The 20,488-nt window shown below is 42.4% G+C and overlaps 1 protein-coding gene across 1 annotated transcript in view; it reads left to right on the top strand.

Moving 5' to 3' along the window:
- Positions 1-2,085: 2,085 nt before the first annotated feature.
- The window catches only part of cacng2b (calcium channel, voltage-dependent, gamma subunit 2b), an 88,597-nt gene continuing 70,194 nt past the window's right edge, over positions 2,086-20,488 (top strand). Inside the window, exon 1 of the mRNA XM_030056897.1 lies at positions 2,086-2,361. Within this exon, the coding sequence (XP_029912757.1) occupies positions 2,151-2,361 (211 nt within the window). The 5' untranslated portion in view covers positions 2,086-2,150. The remainder of the gene's footprint in view (positions 2,362-20,488) is intronic.

Here is a 20,488-nt window from a genome sequence, read left to right on the forward strand (position 1 = left end):
TTGTTTTAAGAAGGATAAGAAATTTCAGATGTAGAAAGATGGACATTTTTTGCAGTGCGCTTGTTTTTGCGTAAAGTGCTGCTGCGCACGGAGCATCTCTCTCTCTCTCCCTCTCTCTCCCTCTCTCTCTCTCGCGCTGTCTTTCTGGTTGTGTCGATTTTTTTCATCCCCTGCTTCTAACCATCATCCGCCCCCTCCTCCTCTCCTCCTCCTCTCTTCTCCTCTCTCCACTTCTATCTCAGCTCTGCGAAGAAAACCGAGGAAACCAAGGATTGATGTGCTGCCCGATTTGATATCCTACATTTTTTCTGCGCACACGTTTCCTCAGCCTCGCAGCCTTGCAGAAACACAAGTCATTGGTTTTGATGATTTTTGATGTTCTTTTTTTTTTTTTTTTTTTTTTTTTTTCCTGATGACAGAAAGGGCTGTGTGTGCGTGCGCGCGCGTTGGCTCCGGGTCTGTGGCCGTGATATAACCGTCTAGGATCGTTTGGATACCGGAGGAAGAGGCTCTGACGCTCCGGGAAGCTCCATCCATCCCTCTGCATCCTCCTCATCCCTCCGGCCGGCTCCATGACCGTTGATGCTCGGCCTCTCCGCCTGGATGCGCCCCTTTCTCCGCGGTGTGCCGTCGGTACCATTGCCTGTATACCCCTATAGCAGATTTCCACTGTCGCCGGAAAAAGGTCTAGGGACCACATATGGAAACTGGGGATCAGAATTTTAGGAAAAAGGAAAACTAAGCGGGCTGTCGTTTGATTTTCACCACTTCATTTTTTTTCTTTCTCCCCCTTTGGCTTGATTCTTTTATTTGGAGAGGGGGTTGATCGTCCCTGGTTGGTTTCTTTTTCTTCTCCTCCAAAGGAATGGTTGGTTTTCATGGCAGTCATGGTACCGGCTGATTATTTGGCTTCATTTATCAGTCCGTCGTTGATTTGGGGGGAGCTTTGATTCTGCTCATTTGAATCTGTTCTTTCATTTCCCGATCCCTTTTTTTTTTTTTAAAGATATATTCTTGGCCCTGCCTGTCTGTCTGCCTTGTCTGTCTGCCGTCACCCTCTTCACACTGAATATATTTGGCAGCCTGATTATTCAGAAATGCATGGGATAAGACTCAGTAATTTAGTGAAACTGATCCATTGGGCTCCAGCAAGGTAGTCAGATCTCGACCTGTTTTGAGTGTCATAGTCCTTTAGAGGTCTCTGGCTTCGCCTTTTTTTTTTGGGCCATTTTAAAGAAATCAGGCCGCCAACTGTGCAAGTCTTCCCCCCCCTCCCCATCACCACCACCACATCCCCACTTCATCCCCATGCAGTTTGAATTCACCCTGCATGCATGAGTGTGCTCGTCCATGCACAGGTGTGTGTGAGCGAAAGTTTGGGTCCGTGAGTGAGCCTACATGCAAATGTGTGTGTGTGTGGGTTTTGGTGTGCGAGCATAAGCATGACAGTGTAGGCTGTACGTGAGGGATCAGAGGAAAAAGCAGCCGCTACATGCAGGTCACTGCATACATCTCCATTGATGCTGCGAGGATTGTAAGACGCAGAATTTGCTCGAGTGAGCTCAGAAAGGGAAATTCATGCCTGAGATTACCTTAGAACAAGCGAGCAAAATCCTCCATCTTCTCATAATCTCTGTCTTTTTCAGAGTTTGACGTTAAGAGGCCTTCAGTTCTCCAACTGAACAAAGTAGGCCTAGATCCCAGACCAAGTCTCTGGTGGGTTCTGCTAGAAGCCTGTGTTTTTAGGTCAACATTTTTTTCAGAGCAGGGCAACTTAAGGCCGCTTGAGGACTAGAAACTAGAAGCCCTTGTTGCTGACGGTTCTGTCATCCTCGCCTGCTTCCATCCAGTCTCATCGTTTGACCCCTTTGCCGGGTCAGACGCCCACCCGCCTGCTGCTCGACGCTCTCCGGCTCTTGTCTCCCATCTCATTTCTCACCTGGTCCACCGTCCCACCCAAAAACCAATCATACGATTTCCCCCGAGCTCCCCCGCCTCCCCCGCCCCCCCCAGCGGCCCCCCGCTACCGTCGTCCACCCGACGCCGTCAACCCCCCGTTTTCCGAGCTGGCGTGGCGACGCAAACTCACAAATATTTACTTCCTGTACGTCAAGAGGAAAGGGGGCCCCCCTTTCGTGGAATGCGGCAACATGGGCGTGTTTGACCGCGGAGTTCAGATGCTGCTGACCACGGTGGGGGCCTTCGCCGCCTTCAGCCTCATGACCATCGCCGTGGGGACAGACTACTGGCTGTACTCACGTGGCGTCTGCAAGATCAAGAGTACCAACGAGAACGAGACCAGCAAGAAGAACGAGGAGGTGATGACGCACTCGGGCCTCTGGAGGACCTGCTGCCTGGAAGGTAAGCCGCAGATGTACGCCAGAAATCGTATATCCTGCAGACACACACCAAGAACCTGCACAGGCACTCACAGATCCACACACACACACACACACACACACACACACACACATCCTGCAGGCCTCTCCTGACTATCTATCTATCTATCTATCTATCTATCATGTTAATCGACAAGAGGTTATCTATGAGATTTTCAACCCTTCCTACTGAATTTGTATACACACTTCCTGGTCTCTGTCAGCATACTGTGACATCATTTCCTGTCTTGTGAAGTACTGAGGGTCCTTAGCTCCTCGGCACAGAAAGCATGCAAAGAGCTTCCTTCCAAAATAGTTTATCATCCATTTTAAAAATGCAGCACCCTTCGCCTGCAAACCGGTTGCAAGCGTGAACCCAAAAGCGGTAGCGGAGCAAACGCCTTTACTCATGAAGTCGTACAGTTTAAGGTGATGTTGGTGTCGGTGTTGTTGGTGTATCGAGCAGGTGAATGTGAGACGGCTTTAGTGATGAAGCTCTGATGAGGTGATTTGGGTGAAACGTCCAGCAAATGGTGATTGAGTTGCTGTGCTGTACGGCGGGGACGGAGGGGGAGGTGCAGAGGAGGTCGTTTGGCCTGTGGTGGCCCGTGTGCAGATTGGCCTTTTAATTGTCCCAGCAGAGAGCGGCTTGGCTCGCTCAGCAAAGTGCCACACCAGAGCCCCGAGATCCACGGCGGCCAACCAGGTATTTGGGAGGTAAAGAGCAGTAGCTGACTCAGACGGCCACCGGTCTCGCCTGAAGCCTGTAATTCTTGCCATTTCACCATCAAATCTGTAAAAAGTCGACATGGCTATTGTCAAGACAAGCTGACAGAAATACCGGCTAGACGTCGAGGTCTGGCTCTCAAGAATTACAGTTTGGATCTGTGAGCGGTAAACATTCGTCCCCCTCTCGCTCTCTACAGGATGTGACTTGATGACGCATGATTTCATTACACGGCTCGAAATCTCCATCTTAACAAGCCATTCAGTCCCATATTCAGTGATAAAATCTTGTTTTTCAAGTGAATAAATCTGGGATCAGATAATCCCACATCCTCCAGTGCAGTTTCAGGATTTTTTTTTTTTTTTACTGGTAACAAGTATAAATATGTTGAAAGAGGGCAGAATAAGCCCAGTGGTATCAAGAAAATGACTCTTGATTCAAGAAAATTCTTGAAACAAGTTGTGTCAAGTGGGATTATCTCATCTAATCTGCAGCTTTGTAAAAGAAAAACAAGAATGAACTGACGTAAATCTAAATGGCTTCCTAAAATGGACATTGTTAGCAGTGCGCTATATGATTTAGGACTGCCTGCCTACTACATTCCAACCTTGACCTCACCGCTACATGCCCTAAGGTTACACTTTACCCCTAATTTAATCCTAATTCTAATTCTAAAATTAACCTCAAACCCAAATGCTGACCCTAATCACAGCCTTGAAGAAGAGGAGACCAGCAAAAGTATTCCATCTAAAACTGCCAGGTAGTTTTCACAAGGACAGCAAAACCAGTACACACACACACACACACACACACACTTACATATAGCACACCTGTGTGAGCCGTCCTGAGTCCTCATCCCGAATCTGAAATCACTCAGCAGATTTTATGTCCACTCCACTGATTTCCACGGATTTCTCTCATAATTTCATTGATCTTCCCAAAGTTCACGCCAAAGTAAGACCTGCTGTTTGTCACTTTTCTACATGGATTAAAAAAATGGGAGGGATGGAAAATGAGGAGAGGAGAGGAGGAGAGACAGACAGACAGACAAAGGCAGAGAAAGACAACCTCACTTTGACCCAGTTGCCTAGATGCCATATTTAAAATGACAGCGAAATGGAAAAATGACTCTTTCTCCTCGTTAGCTTATTCTCCCTTTCATAACTTATAACCTATTTAACAATAAATATTAAAAAAAAAAAAAAAAAAGAGGCAACACGGTCCGCTGGTGTGTGTTTTCCTGTGCTCACTGCCCAAAAAAACTCTATTTCAGAGACACAGGGAGGAGAAACGGTGTTATTATGGTGATGTGTTGTAAAAAGATGTATTCATGTGGGGATTTTTGTTCCGGCACATGTGCGTGTACATGTGTGTGTGTGTGTGTGTGTGTGTGTTGGTGGTTTGATGTGCTTTTAGACAGGTATGCCTAAAATAAAATGCGCCTACCACATATTTATATAATGTGTAAGTGTGTGTGTGTGTGTTTAAGATGAAAGTGTGAACGTTCTCTGTCTCAGTTAACCTTCTGAAACCTAAATAAAATTCACCTTTAAAAAAAAAAAGAATAAATAAAATGAAAATCCAAAATTGCTACTTTGGCCTATGAACATGCAATATTTTTTGCCCAAAAATGTGGACTTTTTTTTTTTTATTCTATATATATTCTATTTTTTAAAACTATTTATATATGTGTTTTAACAGCTTTGAAATATTTTTTAAAATTTGTTTTATATATCAATTTAATTATATTTTTGTTATTTCTTTTTGTTCCTATTACTTCCGCACTCTTAAGTCTATACTAATTTGAATGAACTTTTTTTATGTTTTAATTTTTTTTTTTATTGTTTGTTACTAATTAATTTTGTTGGAATGAAGATGAATGTCCTTTCCAAAAAAAAAAATAAAAAAAAAATCATCTTTTTTGGTCAAAGTACAGCAAGTTGTAAATTTATTTATTTATTTATTTATTTAAATGAAGGGAATTTTGGGTGCCAGCAACACAACAAAAAGGTGTAAATAGTGGAAAAACGCATGTTGCTCTAGGCCTGGCATGTTAACAATAATGTTCACCTACCTCTTATTTATGTAATGTGTGTGTGTGTGTGTGTGTTTGTTTCTGAGTGTGTTCATGTTTGGCGTAGCTCTGCCGCAGCTCAGGGACAGTGTGGGGACGCTGGGACGAGATGTGACACTTATTAGAGCTGACCTCAGTCGCCAGAGCCTGTTTCGTGTGTTGCATCTTCAGTTTCCAACGTCACGGCACAAGACCATAAACAACATTAATGTCCATTCGAGGACAAATTACAAACTTTTTTTAAAAAAGAATTTACACCAAAAAACCCGCTCCGTCTCGACCACATGACGCGGCGTCCCTGCCTGGTGTATTTTACTGGTTAGTCTCATATTCACCCTCATATCGTCTCATTTGGTGAGAAAATCTTGCTGCTGTTTTAGAAAAAAAGGTATAAAAAATCTGATACAGTTTCAGTTGTTTCAAATTTTTTCTGGGAACAAATAAAAAAAATGTTGAAACCTGGCAGAATAAGGCCGATCAGCTGCAGAGGATCAAGGAAATGATCCCACTATACTTTTTTTTTTTTTTTTTTTTACTTTTTTTTTTTAAAAAGCAAAGTTTTCACACTGAATGAAACTAAATGACTAAATTTTATTTTATTTATCATTATTTGTTTTTGCAGTGTAACCATTGCAAAAGTCACTCTTTATGTATTTATTCTGCATCTCCTCTACATCAGTGCTGATTACAGTGGTAGCAGTTGTAGAAGTCGCTCTTCAAGCATTTCTCCTGCATCTAGTTTTGTACACAAGACTTTTTTTTTTTTTTTTTTTTTTTTATCATTATACAGAAGAACCAAAGTATGCAGAAAACTTTTCCAAAAGGCCAGCAGCTTCCCGGACCAGTCGTTCCAAGTCAAATCCTCATCTTTATGAGCAGGGCTTTATCAGTTCACTTCTCTTGTATTGGAAATTAAACAATAATTAAAACAATTCACCCAACGCCGTCAGATCTTCTGGTTTGCTTATTTATTTAATTTTATGCCCACTCTAACCTGCTTAGTCATGTTGCCTGCTAGGTTCCTGGTGTGCTTCCATCACTGATATCATGGTCGAATTTAGCAGCTATGTTGTGTAATTCGACACTTTCTCTGATCCCTATATAACTCGCGCATCACGCCGCGGCCTGCCAGTTGATTTCATAATGGCAAACTCATGCCACATTCTCAGCCTGCACTTTATGGCTGCGTACACTCACACACCTGCCATCCAGCTTTTATTAAGTCACTGTTTTTCACCAAAGCAGCACTTGTAAGAATATCCCGGCTATTATACCCGACAATATCTTCTCAGTATTCGCTGGTAGGACAGAGTGGATTTGTTCCTGGGTCGGAGTCTGTTCAGGTGTGTGTGAGGAGACCCAGTTTGGTGCTGCAAACAGGGCAGCTATGAGGTCCACCTCATAGCTCATGCATTCCCAGACTCCTGTGTTCCTCAAAATCTGTGAATAAAGTGAAAGTGAAGGATGTTTCCTGAGTGTAACTCTTTACACAACGAGCTGTGGCTCCGCTCCAGACTGTGCAAACTTCCACGTTACACCCACTTCCCTATCGGTTTCAGGACTGATTGAAAGATTTTATTGATTACCAATTCCCAAGGCCTGCAGAGGCCTTGCCCCTAGCTACATCTCAAACCTTTTAACCCTTTACAGCCCGAGTACAGGCTTAGATCCTGCAGGCAGGGCTATTTTGGCTAGATGTATCTAGCTGTGGAAAAAAAAAAAAAAAAAAAAAGGCTTTTTCTCAGCAGGCTGTGCCACACTGTACACACTGCCTCAAACAATGTCATCCTTCAAATAACCTCTGGAAACCCATTATACAAAAATAATCATTTTCATTGTTTGACTTGCACGTTTCATCCTGTATTCTCACTTTTTTTTCTCTTTCTAATGCCTGTGTGGAAAAGCGCAATTTTTTTTGTAACTTCTGTTTTGAAAGGTGCCAAATAATAATAATGTAGTTTATCTTAATTAATTTATTTGAATTAAATGGTATTTTGGAGTACAAGGGCAGTTTGAGCTTTACTTCAGGAAATTAGGAAAAGTGTGGGATGATGCAGATGCTAATGGGCCCACAGTGTTTGTACCAGCAGGCAATATTACAGCCCTAACTCTTTGATTCTGAGTGACTGACATGAAAAACCTAGTATTTCCTTTTAATTCTTTTTTTTTTTTCCTTATTAATCTTCCCTGTAGCTGCACCTCCAACATCTCACCATGATGTCACCTCCACTACATTCGCCCAGTTATCGGTGGGAAATAGGAAAACAAACATCAAAACGGCTCCAGAATTGCAAAGCACATCGACAATTTGTTTTATCGGATTTAGGATGTCCTCCTCATTTGAGCATTTCATTCATGTCCAACAGCAGCGTCACTCAGAAGTTTTATGCATCACATCATCAATCCGGCACATGAAAAACTTATGTTGGCTGCATAAATAATCAAAAGATGAAAGAGATTAGAGCTGCCTAAAGTAAGAGAATGATATCGCCTGGAAATCTGTGAGGTGCTGGTCAAGTGAAGGAGCAGTAGATCCAGCAGGAACAAATGTTGGCTCTACTTAACTAATGTAGGGACAGTGGAGTCTGTCACATTCACTTTACCTTGTCCTGTTAGAGCAATCTAATTGAAGTTTGCTATGCACAGTCCTATTTATAGAGGGTATTTTACTATTGCTATTATTATGTTTTTGTATTTTGTATTTTATTTTGGAAAGGAAATACTGCACTTGTAGTGTACTCTTGCAGCCAGTGTATTCAATACAAGACTGGTTGGTTGCTGATATTGTAGTTTCTGTACACCTTAGCATAATTGTTGTTACTGCTCAACAATTTATGACCAGTTACTGTGATTTTGTTATGAAATTAGTTCATTTAGAATTGGTGTATGCACTGCTAGAAGGCTTTGTGAGTTTCTGAAAGCCAAAATTGTCACAAAGTTTAGATGAGAAGACTGTTAAAGCACTTGAAGTTTTATTTGAATGTGTTGTATATAGGGTGTCTGTCAATGGCTTGGTCACATAACCCAGTTTTTGATGTGATCACATGACATGGTCACATGGTTGTTGACAGGTAGGCTTTCTCACACCTGCACTGAATCAGTTAACCAGCGATGCAAGACGTGCTGGCTCTTATATTCTTTGCATAATTATGAATATACACACCTCTGTCATCTGAATGAATCGCTCTTTGTTGGAGGTTAGAAACTATTTGGACATTATTAAGCAGCGGCTTCTTTGCAGTTTAAGGACAGATTTATTGAACAGTCAGTGGAAAAGATGAAATCTTGCCACAGGTTGCGCAGTTGTGTCAGCCCCCCTACATCCCTCCATGTGACGTATATGTTTGTTTTGCAAGCTAAATGAATGAAACGACTCACGACTTGTAGTTTTGCAGAGAGTCAGCCCTCTCAGCTGGCTCTGTGTCCTTTGCCCCAAAGACTTTGATTGGTCAAGAGCAAAGAGGAAACTGAGAGACACTGAAGTTGCAGCTGACTTCATATGCTTCACCCTCAGAGCTACTGTTGCTTGAGAAAGGTGTGTGTGTGTGTGGATGTGTGTGTTGGGGGGGCACGGAAAAAGAGGGGGAAAGAAAAGAGAGAGAGGGAGAGAGAGAGAGAGAGAGAGAGAGAGAGAGAGAGCAGGCAGCCCTGGTTTGCTGTCACACCCCCTCAGGCATCCTGTGCTATCTTTAACACACAGGCCTACGTTCTATCTAACCTATCTTGCCCTGGCTTTTAACATAATACGTCATACTGCATGCTTTTATTTTAATGCTCAGGTCACGATGTATGTGATTTCCTGATACCAGCGAGCTGCTGTTCCACTGTTGTCTTTATAATGACGCGCTGCCGTCAGAATTAGAACAGAGGAGAACGAACGTATGACATTTACATTCAGCCTTGAGTTCTAATGTACATTTGATCATGTCAGTGTGTGTGTTTATGTGCGTGTGCGTTCATGTATATGGGTGTATGAGGGTGTTTCTGCGAATGTGTGTGTGTGTGTATGTGCCTGAGTGTGCGTGCCAATGCACGAGGCAGCCTCAGTGCTGTCTCAGGATTGGAGTGCATTACGGCAATGACATTAATTATGCTAATAGCCATCAGCTTCGTTAGCTGTGCTGTGCTGATCGTCAACAGAGCCTCTGCACACTGCCGCCACAGCCATACACCGCCTCTTTATCTAAAGCCCCAGCTAGTGATATGCCAGGATGGGGAGTAACAAATTACATGGAATCAGATTACAAAAAAATAATCTGCTTACAAAAAATGTGTACCGCATCTTTATCTAAAGCTCTACTAAGTGATTCAGGGGATGGGGAGAACAAATCACATGTAATCTGATTACAAAAGTAATCTGGTGTGGGGCCTCTTTTACCAGTTAGAGCTACATGGTGATGGGAACTGGCAAATTATATGTAATCTGATTACAAAAAATGCTCACATTGCCTCTTTATCTGAAAGTTTCTTTGGTGACAGCGTGCAATGGGAAGTGATGGATTACAAGCAATCAGATTCAGTGACTGAGAGTCATCTGATTACAAAGTGGGATTTGCATGCTACCGAAATTAGTGACAAAACTGAGGGGAGAGAGGGAAAAGACATTTTGAATGTGAAAACAAATATGCTAAACATGCCAGTTTTGAAATAATGGTTAACAGTGCTGTAGGTGCTTGCTCCAATACATTTCAAATTATCGTCTGTACTGTAAATTGGAGAAATCAGTTATGCTTATTGCATGTCCATATATATTCAGTTATATATAGTTATATCCCCCAGATTAGAGATAAAGAATTTGGTAACTTTCCCTCTGTTTTCATGTTCTGTTCACGTACCTGACTCACTGTTTCAGATCCTCTGCTGGCCTGTTTTGGATGAAACTTGGGGGATTGATCAGTTTCCACACCAGGGTCGGGGATTTTGGATATAAATCTGATCGGTCCACCACAACGCCACCACCAGGCCAACAGGGTGATAAGCTGCACACCCAGTATCTCGACCATTGCTGGGTCAAATTTGATGAACCTTTAGGGGGTGATGCATTTTGGCAATGATACCCCGGGCCGTTCTCATTCCCAGGTCATCAAATACCTTCTGTGACACCTTCTGTGTCTGATACCAACGCCAAAGCACGCTTCAGCGTCTGATACCGATGCAAAAGGGAACCATATGAAGCCATTTGTTGCCTAAATGTAACCTTTCCCTGGTTTTTATGCCAAAACCAAACCAGACGTGATAAAAGTGAGAAAACCAGGTGGCCCTTCATGTCTCATAACAAAGCCAAAGACGCCCTTTGGCATCGTTAAAGGGTGTGAAAAAGTGAATGAGAATGCTTTGGATATCTAGTATCCACAAAATGAAACTGATTAGCCCACCACAGCGCCTCCACCAGGCTGAAAAGTCCCCAAGCTTCAAGCACCAATGTCTTAGGCATCATACATATAAGAAAAAAAAATTAAAAAATAAAAATTACACCAATTAGGGGACATCTTGGTGACTGCTGACTTGTTTGATTGGGTAATGATCATCAGGCTAAGTCATCAAAATGCACTGGTCATCAGGGTGAATTGTCAAAAAGGCACATTTTCCAATGCAACAATTGTGTTTGATGGCAAAAAATCATGTCTTGAAGCCTGTACACATTATTTATTTATTATTTTTTCCAGTGGATTTGGGAGTTTATCAATTCTGATTTTAGATTTCAAACATTTGTTCACTCTCTTATCCAAATTGACTTACACTGAGCACAAGAGAAAAAAAAAATCCCTCTTACATCGCCAACATCATAAGCAACCTACTGCAGTTCCCTAATAAAAATATTCCTGTGTCCCTAGAATGATGCATGGCAGAGAAGTGCAAGGAAAGGATATAAGGCCCCTCCTCTCTTTTGCCTGTGCACCGAGGCTGGCGGTCGGCGTCCAGCAGCGCACTGTGGGTGTGCTGCTGTTGATACTGTAATAGAAGTGACTGACAGGTCACGGCAGCTGTCAAACATCAGCTGTCAAGGTTCTGCAGCCACCCAACTTTGGATACTCCTCTTAAAGGAGCCACGAATACTCTGCTGTCCAGCTATATCTATTTTCACTCTTCTAATTTGTTACTTAAGTCTTTTGTTTCTTTGGTTCAGTTTGTATAATTTTGTACAATGGTGCTATTTGGCTTGAGTTGCCCATTTCACTTATGCCTTTTGGGGTAATATGTCTTTTCCTGTCTTTCTTTTCTTATCATTTCTATGCACATATAACTTAAACCTAGGACTCCTCTTGGTCTGAATGTGTGTGATTTCCCCGTTTAAAGAGTGGATATTGTGATGTAGCGATGAAGATAAGAAGGCCTGGTCTGCCCGAGGCTGTCCTGGCTTCCTATAGGAAAGTCATTCATCAACCTCAGAGATTTGGTCAATGCAGCAGTGAACTTAAACACAGCAGATCAATGCAAAGCACTGATACACACAGGTACACAAGATATACATCAAAATCACAGCAGAACATTCCTGACCTTAGAAGCGGGTACCTTTTTTCATAAACGCAAGCAGAACATTATCAAAATATCTGTGGGTATTCTGTGGAAGCGTGCGCTGTAAGAGGCACACACTTGTATCCAAGCCCAAACACACACACACACACACACACACATGTCCTCCCTGCAGCCTTTCCTCTCCGCCGTCCAACAGCCATCGAGTCTGATCCAGTTGGATTCACTCGGTGCGCCTGTCATCCTGGACGAATGGCCCCATGTCGGTGGTCCAGCTGTGGAGGTTGGCTCCTCAGATCCAGCCTGTCGGGGACTTCCATGATGGATTTTGCCCCAGGGTAGCCTCTCATTCCTGGGCACAGACCAGAGCTGCCCCGGGGGCCCCGGCCTGGACAGGTGGAGCTCAGCGGGCTCTAAACGCGGCTATTAATCTCCATCACTGTGGGGATGAGAGGGACTGAGGAGTGCGTGACACGAGATATGTTTCTGAGAATGAGGTGTGAGTGTTCAAGAGTGTGGGTGTGTGGGTGTGTGTGTGTGTGTTTGTGCCTATATTCAATAGTGTTTTTCAGGGTTTTGTTGTGGAAAACCTTGCATTTCCATCTTTGTGTTTGCCTGAACTGAAGACTCACAAAGCCCAAACATCACATAGTAGGTTGAAAAAAAATCTTACAACCCAACCATAAGACAAATCACCGCACTAGTATAGAGAAAATGACACTTAAGTCAAGCAGATTTTGTGGAAATTGTGGTATTACATCACCTTTTCACTTTTTTTTTTTTAAAGAAAAGAAAAGTTTAAGACTGAATATGAGGCATGATTAGGCTACATGTTAAGCCTACTCGGGAGATTGAGATGAAGATGAGATGAACACACAATGGTCAATTTAAAAATAATGAAACTTTTTTTAAATGCGAGTACAGCAAACAAAAAGTAAGACAATCAAGCAGCTGCCATACAAAACATTTCAATCACATGATCAGTTCATCAAGATGCCAATCTACCAATCGGGCAGCTCCTTTTCTTCACCCCTTGGAGCTTTAGAGACATGAGGTCATCCTATTCCCGTCTCAGTGACCTGTAAACTTCACCTGATGTGATTCCTTCATTTGGAATCAATATCATCAACACAGGCAACACTTAAAACATGTTTTAAAGACCGATTTCTAACTACATCAGCTGGTGTCCACCTGAAAATGTGCTCAGCTGAGAGCGACTGGTGGTGACTTGCTTTCATACAGAATACATGTGGCAGTAAAAATTCATTTATCTGTGGCATGTGCATAATTTTGCTCTTTGTGAACAGGAGGCAAGGACACCGTTTGTCCTCTTTCCTCATGTTGTTTTGAACTCGTAGGATTTGACTGCTGGCCTTTGTGGCTTTTGACCTGCCCCTTCTTGATTATGATTGGACACCTAAGTAAAAGGTAACAGCGGCCACCATGCCGACTTTCGGCGACCGTACAAGTATGTAAGGCACGAGACACTGAGCACAGAAAAAAATGCTCGGCACCTTGTTGCACTCCAGGAATTTTTAAAGGAGCGTAAGTCCGTGGTGCTTCCATTGCAAACAATGAGAAAAATGCACCAATTTTAGGAAAAATGCTTTGGTAGACATGGAGGCTAAAAGCTCCCAAACACTGACACCATGTTGCAGTTTACAAGTCAGTTTAGATAGCTATCTTGTTAGATACAAGGCTGCATTGATGCTAACATTGGCTCAACATTTGCTTATCAGGTGACATTAGTGACAACATTAGCTTATCAGGTTGTTTCCCAGAGGATATACTGCTACACTATTCAAGTTACATATTCAATAAGGTGCGTTATGCAAAATTGCAGATGGTTACTCAATGTTCGGACCCTTTCTAGTGGTTCCAATCCAGTCCTCAAGGACCCCGTGTCCTGCAGGTGTTTGTTTGTACCACCCGACCCAATTAAGGACCACACACCTTCATGCATGTCCTGTTTAGGAACATCTGTTTCAACCAATCAGTGTAAAGCCCTTAAACGGATCAGGCATGAAGGACCAGAGCTGAAAGAGAAAGTGAGTCGTTGAGGACTCGGTCGGGAACCACGGCTTTAGACCCTTCAATTGAGTCTACATGGTTTTCATTAGCGTCCTGACTCACTGATCTGATATCTAGTGCAGCTCGTGTTCCCACCAGTTTCCAACCGTTTTAACCAAGGATGCATCATCATCGGAGGGCGTTACACAGTGTACACATGAAGTACTGGAAGTAAACAGTAGTAGCAAAATGGTGGCACTTTTGGCATTTCTGCTTTATTTGATAGTCACAGTGGAGAGAGAGGGAGGGGATGACACGCAGCAAATGGCCTGAGGTCGGATTCGATCCCGGGACGCTGCGATCAGCCTTAAAAAGTGGTTGGTGCTCTTATCTGGTGAGCTACCACGTCGCGCACCACTGAGTTATTACAGATATTTGTTTTTATCCAAAGAACAAGCTTTGACCAACTATCAAAGATAAGAAGCTGTAGAAGACTATTGTTATTTTCATGTTACTTGGTACCTTTTTCTGAAACTCAGGAAATTACCAAATCGTCTTCAAGCATTGAGTTTTGTTGGCAGACCAATGGACACTCTTTTTTTCCCAACAATTTGTCACTTGACTTCTCCTCTATTGCTGCCTCCTACATCCTTCTTTCCAGCCCACAGATGTCGTCATGGTTCACACCTCAGGTCAAGGAAAACCTGCTATTTCTTGGTTCCAGTAGGGAAGGAGCTTTTCGGGTTTTGGGGTTGTACACGCATATTTAAACACCAGGTTCATCTCCGTTTTGCATTCCTGTCTTGAAAGCAACCGCCAGACTTCTAAGCTGATGCACACTGACTTATGGGTAAACTTTCCAGTCAGCTTTCCCTATGTGACAAAGCATTGCTCAGTTTGTCCACAGATCAAAGTTCCCTTCAGAAAGAACGTGCTTTACAGTTTGGTATCTTACCGTGAATACCCTTCACTCTTCTCTCTTCCTGATGAACATGATACTTTATTAATATTAGCCAACAGAAACATTGTTTTTGTTTTTTTTCCACATTATTCTTCCTGGAATGCATCACACTGCTCCGCGTACATGCACCAAGACATGATATGCCATCTTACCGAGCCAAGCCAGCTGGAGATGCTGTCAGTGACTTGTGGAGGGACAGAGCTGTCTGGCATGATGCCGCCATATTGGCCCGCCTGCTTAGTATTCTCCTTCAGCACCAGAGTGAAGGAGGCGAGGCGGGAGAGAGTTTATGTGCTTGTGCATTTGTGCATATATGGGTTAATATGTGAGTGTGTGAGTACTGTATCTAGGACAGGAGTACATTCAATGATGATTAATCTGTATGTTATGTTTTCGAGTATTCAATTCATCACTTACTCTAAAAGTGTCAAAAATAATGAAAAATGTTCATCAGATGTGGAATTGCTTCTTTATTCTGACTAGAAGCCCAAAAAAAAGTATTAATTTTATAATGATAGTGGAAAGATGAAAGTATAACACACTATGAAATATTACTGAAGAAATTAGCTCACTCAAAAACCTTTGCTTACATCATTGTAACATCTTTATGAAGAGGTTGTATTTGTGTTGTATTTCAGTAGTATTTTTAAACTTGACACAGGGTAGAAAAGGAGATGTTGCTAGGAACGACTGGAAACTGTGAACGTGGAACTGATAACTTTTGGAGAGCTTGAAACTCGCCACAAGCTATTTTTCAGTTGTTTCTAGTTCTGGGCAGGTTTTCAATAGTATTGCAAATCTTATGTCCTCCAAAAAAAAAAAAAAAATCATATTAAATCAGTGTATCTGTGTATTTCAGATCAGATCTGAAATACACAGCAGTCATCAACAGCCAGGTGTGTGTTTTGCATATGTTAACAGGAATAGTTACATAACAGCATCAACATTTTGAATGATCATTGTGATTTTATTAATGTTGTCCATATCGCCCAACTGTGGTTATATCAGCAGCGAATATGAATAGCCTTTTTGCTTCTCCTTAAATCATTAGTGCAGTGGTTCCACCTACTGTGTGTGGCCTTTCTCCTGATCTCGGCGCAGCAGTGCTGGGTTTCCACAGCCACATGATGCTGCGTAACTATGGCGATGCAGGGCCGTGTTGGCAGCACAAGGCCAGCCTGTCAAACAGGCATCACGGCCTCTCAATCAAAGAGACTGTTTACGAGCACACAGACACCACCTGGGACTGACACACACTCCACTCTGCACCAGGGGGAGGGACATCAATCACACACGTGCACACAGACACACACACACACACATGCACGACAAACACACACTCAATACAAAACACATTGACATGCAGGAGCATACACACACGTAGATATAGGCATGACAGGGACACAAGGACATCCACATTTAATGCACAACAGGCAAGCGTGCATAATGTGCACCCACATGTACAATGTCATGAGAACACAGCAATTCCAGCAGATCGTGATCATCAACAACGTCAGTGCATAAACTGTCACAAGCACTCCATAAATCCAAGATGCTTTAAAGGGAAATTCCACCTTCAGATACCCTTAGACTGATAGATATTACCAATTTGTGATCTTCATTTAGATACCCTTAGACTGTTAGATATCACCAATTTGCGATGTTCATTTCTTTCCAGCAGTTATTTTATGGTCAAGTGTAGCTCTTTTTATTTCCCTTATCGCCTGATACTCACATCTATATCCTCTTTAAGTCAGTGAATTCCTGCATTTGCCAGAATGAGCTTTTTTTTTTTTTTTTTCTTGCCAAAATGCCTGTGATATCTTAGAATCAGAACTATTTTTATACTGCCGGTTACTAGGAGTGTGTACTCACTATTCTGCTATTGTCAGTTTCAAAACCTCACCAAGAGTGGGAATGGAAACGTGTTACAATTGTTCATTCCTGCGGACCCTCGAGTTTAGCGTGTTTCGGGGCATGTTCACACCAGCTATGTCTGAAGTGGTGCAATGGTGTGACTAAATCCTTGACTTGAAATTTTACTCTCTTGTAAATGATCAAATGAGCCAGAGAAAACGAAACCATACAAACCCCGGAGTATTTTACTCCCTTGGTTCAGTTTGTTTGGGCAGGTGAAACAATTCAAACTCCAAAAAGTTCCAAAAGATGACACTGAATAACCGCGCCGAAAGGCTCGAAAACGCCGGTCCTCTCTCAGTCAAGCTGCTGTACAATTCATCAGCAGTGAGAATGTAACCTGAATCGGTTACAGGAAAAGGACCCCAAAACATAAAGGTTTAATCAGTTTGAAAGAGCCGTGTTCTGACATCTGACAGCCAGCAGTTACTCATGCTCGGAAAACCTCACATGAACTGAGGGCAAACTCAAGATGAGGTGAAATACAGAGGAGCGGAAAAATAAAATGAAGTATTGGAACAGATTCACTTTGACCACTATAGTCCCTCACATGATACAGTGCACAGTAAAGATAGAGCAGATGCAGTATTTCACATTATAGATGCAGTATTTCACATTATTTTATTTTATTTTATTTATTTATTTTTATTATTACTATCATTATTATTATTATTTTTATTTTTATTTTTATTTTTTACTTGCACAGTGCTGGAGTTGTCGCAATTACATTTCACTGCTGCTGTACCTGTACATTCATGCATGTGACGAATAAATCTTGAATCTTGAATCTTGAATCTATAGTAAAAGGATCGTGAGCCTTGTGTTTTGCAGTACAGTGTTTTGTGCAGTGTTTTACAGTAACAGTACAGTAACAAGTATTTAACAGTATACAAACTGTATAATAACTACGTTTTTTACACTCTGATTACAGGCAATAGTAAATCGAGACTTTTACAGTATACCCCATTTTATCCAGCACAGTGTCTTACAGTATTGTGGCCAGTGTTGTACCAGGGGTTTTACATTGTAATATCAGCCGTCGTGTCTCATGTTTCCCAGTATATAGAAACAGTGAGGCTCATGGTGTGCGTTACAGTGTAAGTAGCAGTGTAGCTCGTGCTGTGTGTTACAGTGTGGCAGCAGTGTAGCTCATGCTGTGTCTTACAGTATAGCAGCAGTACAGTCCAGTGCAGTGTGGTGTAGTAGAGAGCTGTTGGCACCTCTACACAGTCTCTTTAACGCCTGGTGGGAGAGGTGCTGACAGGCCGACTGCTCCCTAATCCTACAGCATCAGGAGGAGCCAAAGGGAACGGCCACTGCATTTGTGTGTGTGTGTTTCATACATATATAAATATATATATATTTATATACATATATATATATATACACACATATATATGTGTATGTATGTGTGTGCACTTGCTCTTTGTCAGCAAGGTTAAGTGGGAGTGAGCGGCTGTCTGCCTGTGGTAATTTAACATCCTCGTAGGTAAGACGGGTGAGTCGATGTGTGAGTGTTTGCATTTCTGTGTGTGCATCTGTGAGCATGTGTATGGGCACACAGTGTGTGTGCTGTATCTCTGTCACTGCACTGGCCACTGTCTAAACGTCCTGCTGGAAGTGTAAAACCTTAGTGTTTTAAAGGCCAGAGGTTACAACAAAAACTGCACCCCCAGATGCTCTGAGGTGATTTACACTCCGCTTTGTGCTAAAAAAAAAAAAAAAAAGAAAAAAAAGAAAAGAAAAGCTCATAAATAAAAATGTTGGTGGTGGAGATGAATCTGAAAGTCACTTTTCTCAGCTCCACTGTTGCCAGATTTGGCTTTCGAGGGCAGTTTCGTTTTTGAAGTGAGGTAGAATTAAGGAACTAAAGTTTGAATGGTGTCGTGGGGAAAAAATTCAAAGTTATGGTTCTTTTGAATTGCGAGTGTTATGACGAAATTACTTGCCCAGCCCGCCCATCCCCCGCCCTCCCCCCCCACACACACACACACTCTACTGAGTGACATATCAACCAGTGTTAACACAGGTCAAGACCGCTGCTGAGCCATTATGTAGTGTGTATTAACATATGGTCAAAGCTGATGGAGCAACAACGCAATCATCTATAAACCACTTGACCCATGCACACTGTGTCTGTGTGCCAGTGCACGCTCATCTGCATGTGCAGTATGTGCAAAATGCACATCTGTGTGTGTGTGTGTGTGTGTGTGTGTGTGTGTCAGTCTCAGTTGTCTCTATATAACATACTTTAACCCATGCATAATGCTTAATTATTGATTTGCGTTAGTGAGGGAATCAGATAAAGGTTGTGATACACACAACACACTCCTGTGGGAGGAAAGCACACACACATGCACACACGCACACACACACACAAACACACACACACACAGACACAAAACCCAATCCATATTGCAAATTACACACACCCTTACATTTAGTTTCACATACACATACACTTGCGTGGGTAACAGTGGACTTAGTATTATGTAACTAATGGGTTATGAAACAAATACACACGTATGGACCAAGTTACACATGTGCACACACACACACACACACACACACACACACCAGCAATTGTGTTTTCCCAACTGAAAACATACTCTAAAGGTTCTTTTGAGATTCTCTCTCTATTTTATGCTTGTATATGCATGCATGCATGTGTGTGCATGCATGTGTGCATGCATGTGCATGTGTGTGTGTGTGTGTGTGTGCGCGTGTGTGTCTGTGCTACGTGAGCACTAGAAGCACCTTTCCCCATTCTTCACTGCATCAGCAGAAAGGTCAGAGTTCAGGGGTGGAAGGTCAAACATGTTGTCTTGTGAGGTCAAGTGCATTATGTGCAAGGACACACACATACATGTACACACACACACACACAAACACACACACTCACCAACTACCATTATCTCTTGCCATCAATAGATAATATATATGAAGACGTGATTTATTTATGAAATACATTACACAACCTGCACAAGTGTTATAATTTTGTCAACCAAGGAATGTCTTCTCAATCAGCCTCAAAATTACTGACTGAGTGAGCATCAGCTTCAGTTTGGTTAAACACTCCACAACGGGCACAGCACCCTGCGCAAAAATCACCATCTTAAGAAGCGTCAAGAAAATGACACTTGACTCATCTCATCCCATTGGCAGATCCTTACCTTGTTTGAGGAAAAACACGATTTTACTGGTGAATGTGACTCGTTAACATGGAGCCACTTTGAGGCAAAAGAGCCCGAGTCAGAGAGTTGGATGGGATAGAGAAGGATGGAGGGGTAGAAGGACAAGAGGGCAACTGATTAAAAAAACAAACAAAAAAAAAGCACCGTAGTTTGTTATAAATTTGTGCTATCGATTTTGGTGTCAGATAGTGAACATTTAATTTTGGAATGAAATTCTTCCAAATGCCCTCTAGCATATTACTGAAAAAAAAAAGCTAGAAACAAATAGTAAACAGGCTGCTGTGAGACTGTAAGGTGAGACTGAGTTGCAGCTCGGACCTGCCTGGGCTTCCTCCACTACTGTGGGATGGGATCCAGGATCCAGACACAGGAGGCAGCCACACTATCCAGCTCACTATAAAGTACACCATCTGGCAGACTGACACCACTGATTCCCCTAACATTAGGATGTTTCATAGTGGTGCTTTAGTGTGTATGCGAGGGGGGAGGGTGTGCATGTGTGTGTGTGTGCGTGTGTGTGTGTTTTGTTCTGTTTTTGTTCTCTTTGTAAGGTGGGTGGACATTTATATTCCAAAAAGTCCAAATTCCAGGTGCCAGTTCTTGGTGTTATTTTAAAATGACTCCTCGCTGAGGCTGCACAGTGATATACAGTCCAGTTTAACACTGTGGCCTCCAAATTTTAAGGGGCAATAAAAGTCAGTGTTTCATTTTTAACATTTTTGCAGGGAAATGATTGCAGGGGAAACATTGCAT

The sequence above is a fragment of the Myripristis murdjan genome, chromosome 1, assembly GCF_902150065.1.
Source record: "Myripristis murdjan chromosome 1, fMyrMur1.1, whole genome shotgun sequence".
Taxonomy (NCBI): domain Eukaryota; kingdom Metazoa; phylum Chordata; class Actinopteri; order Holocentriformes; family Holocentridae; genus Myripristis; species Myripristis murdjan.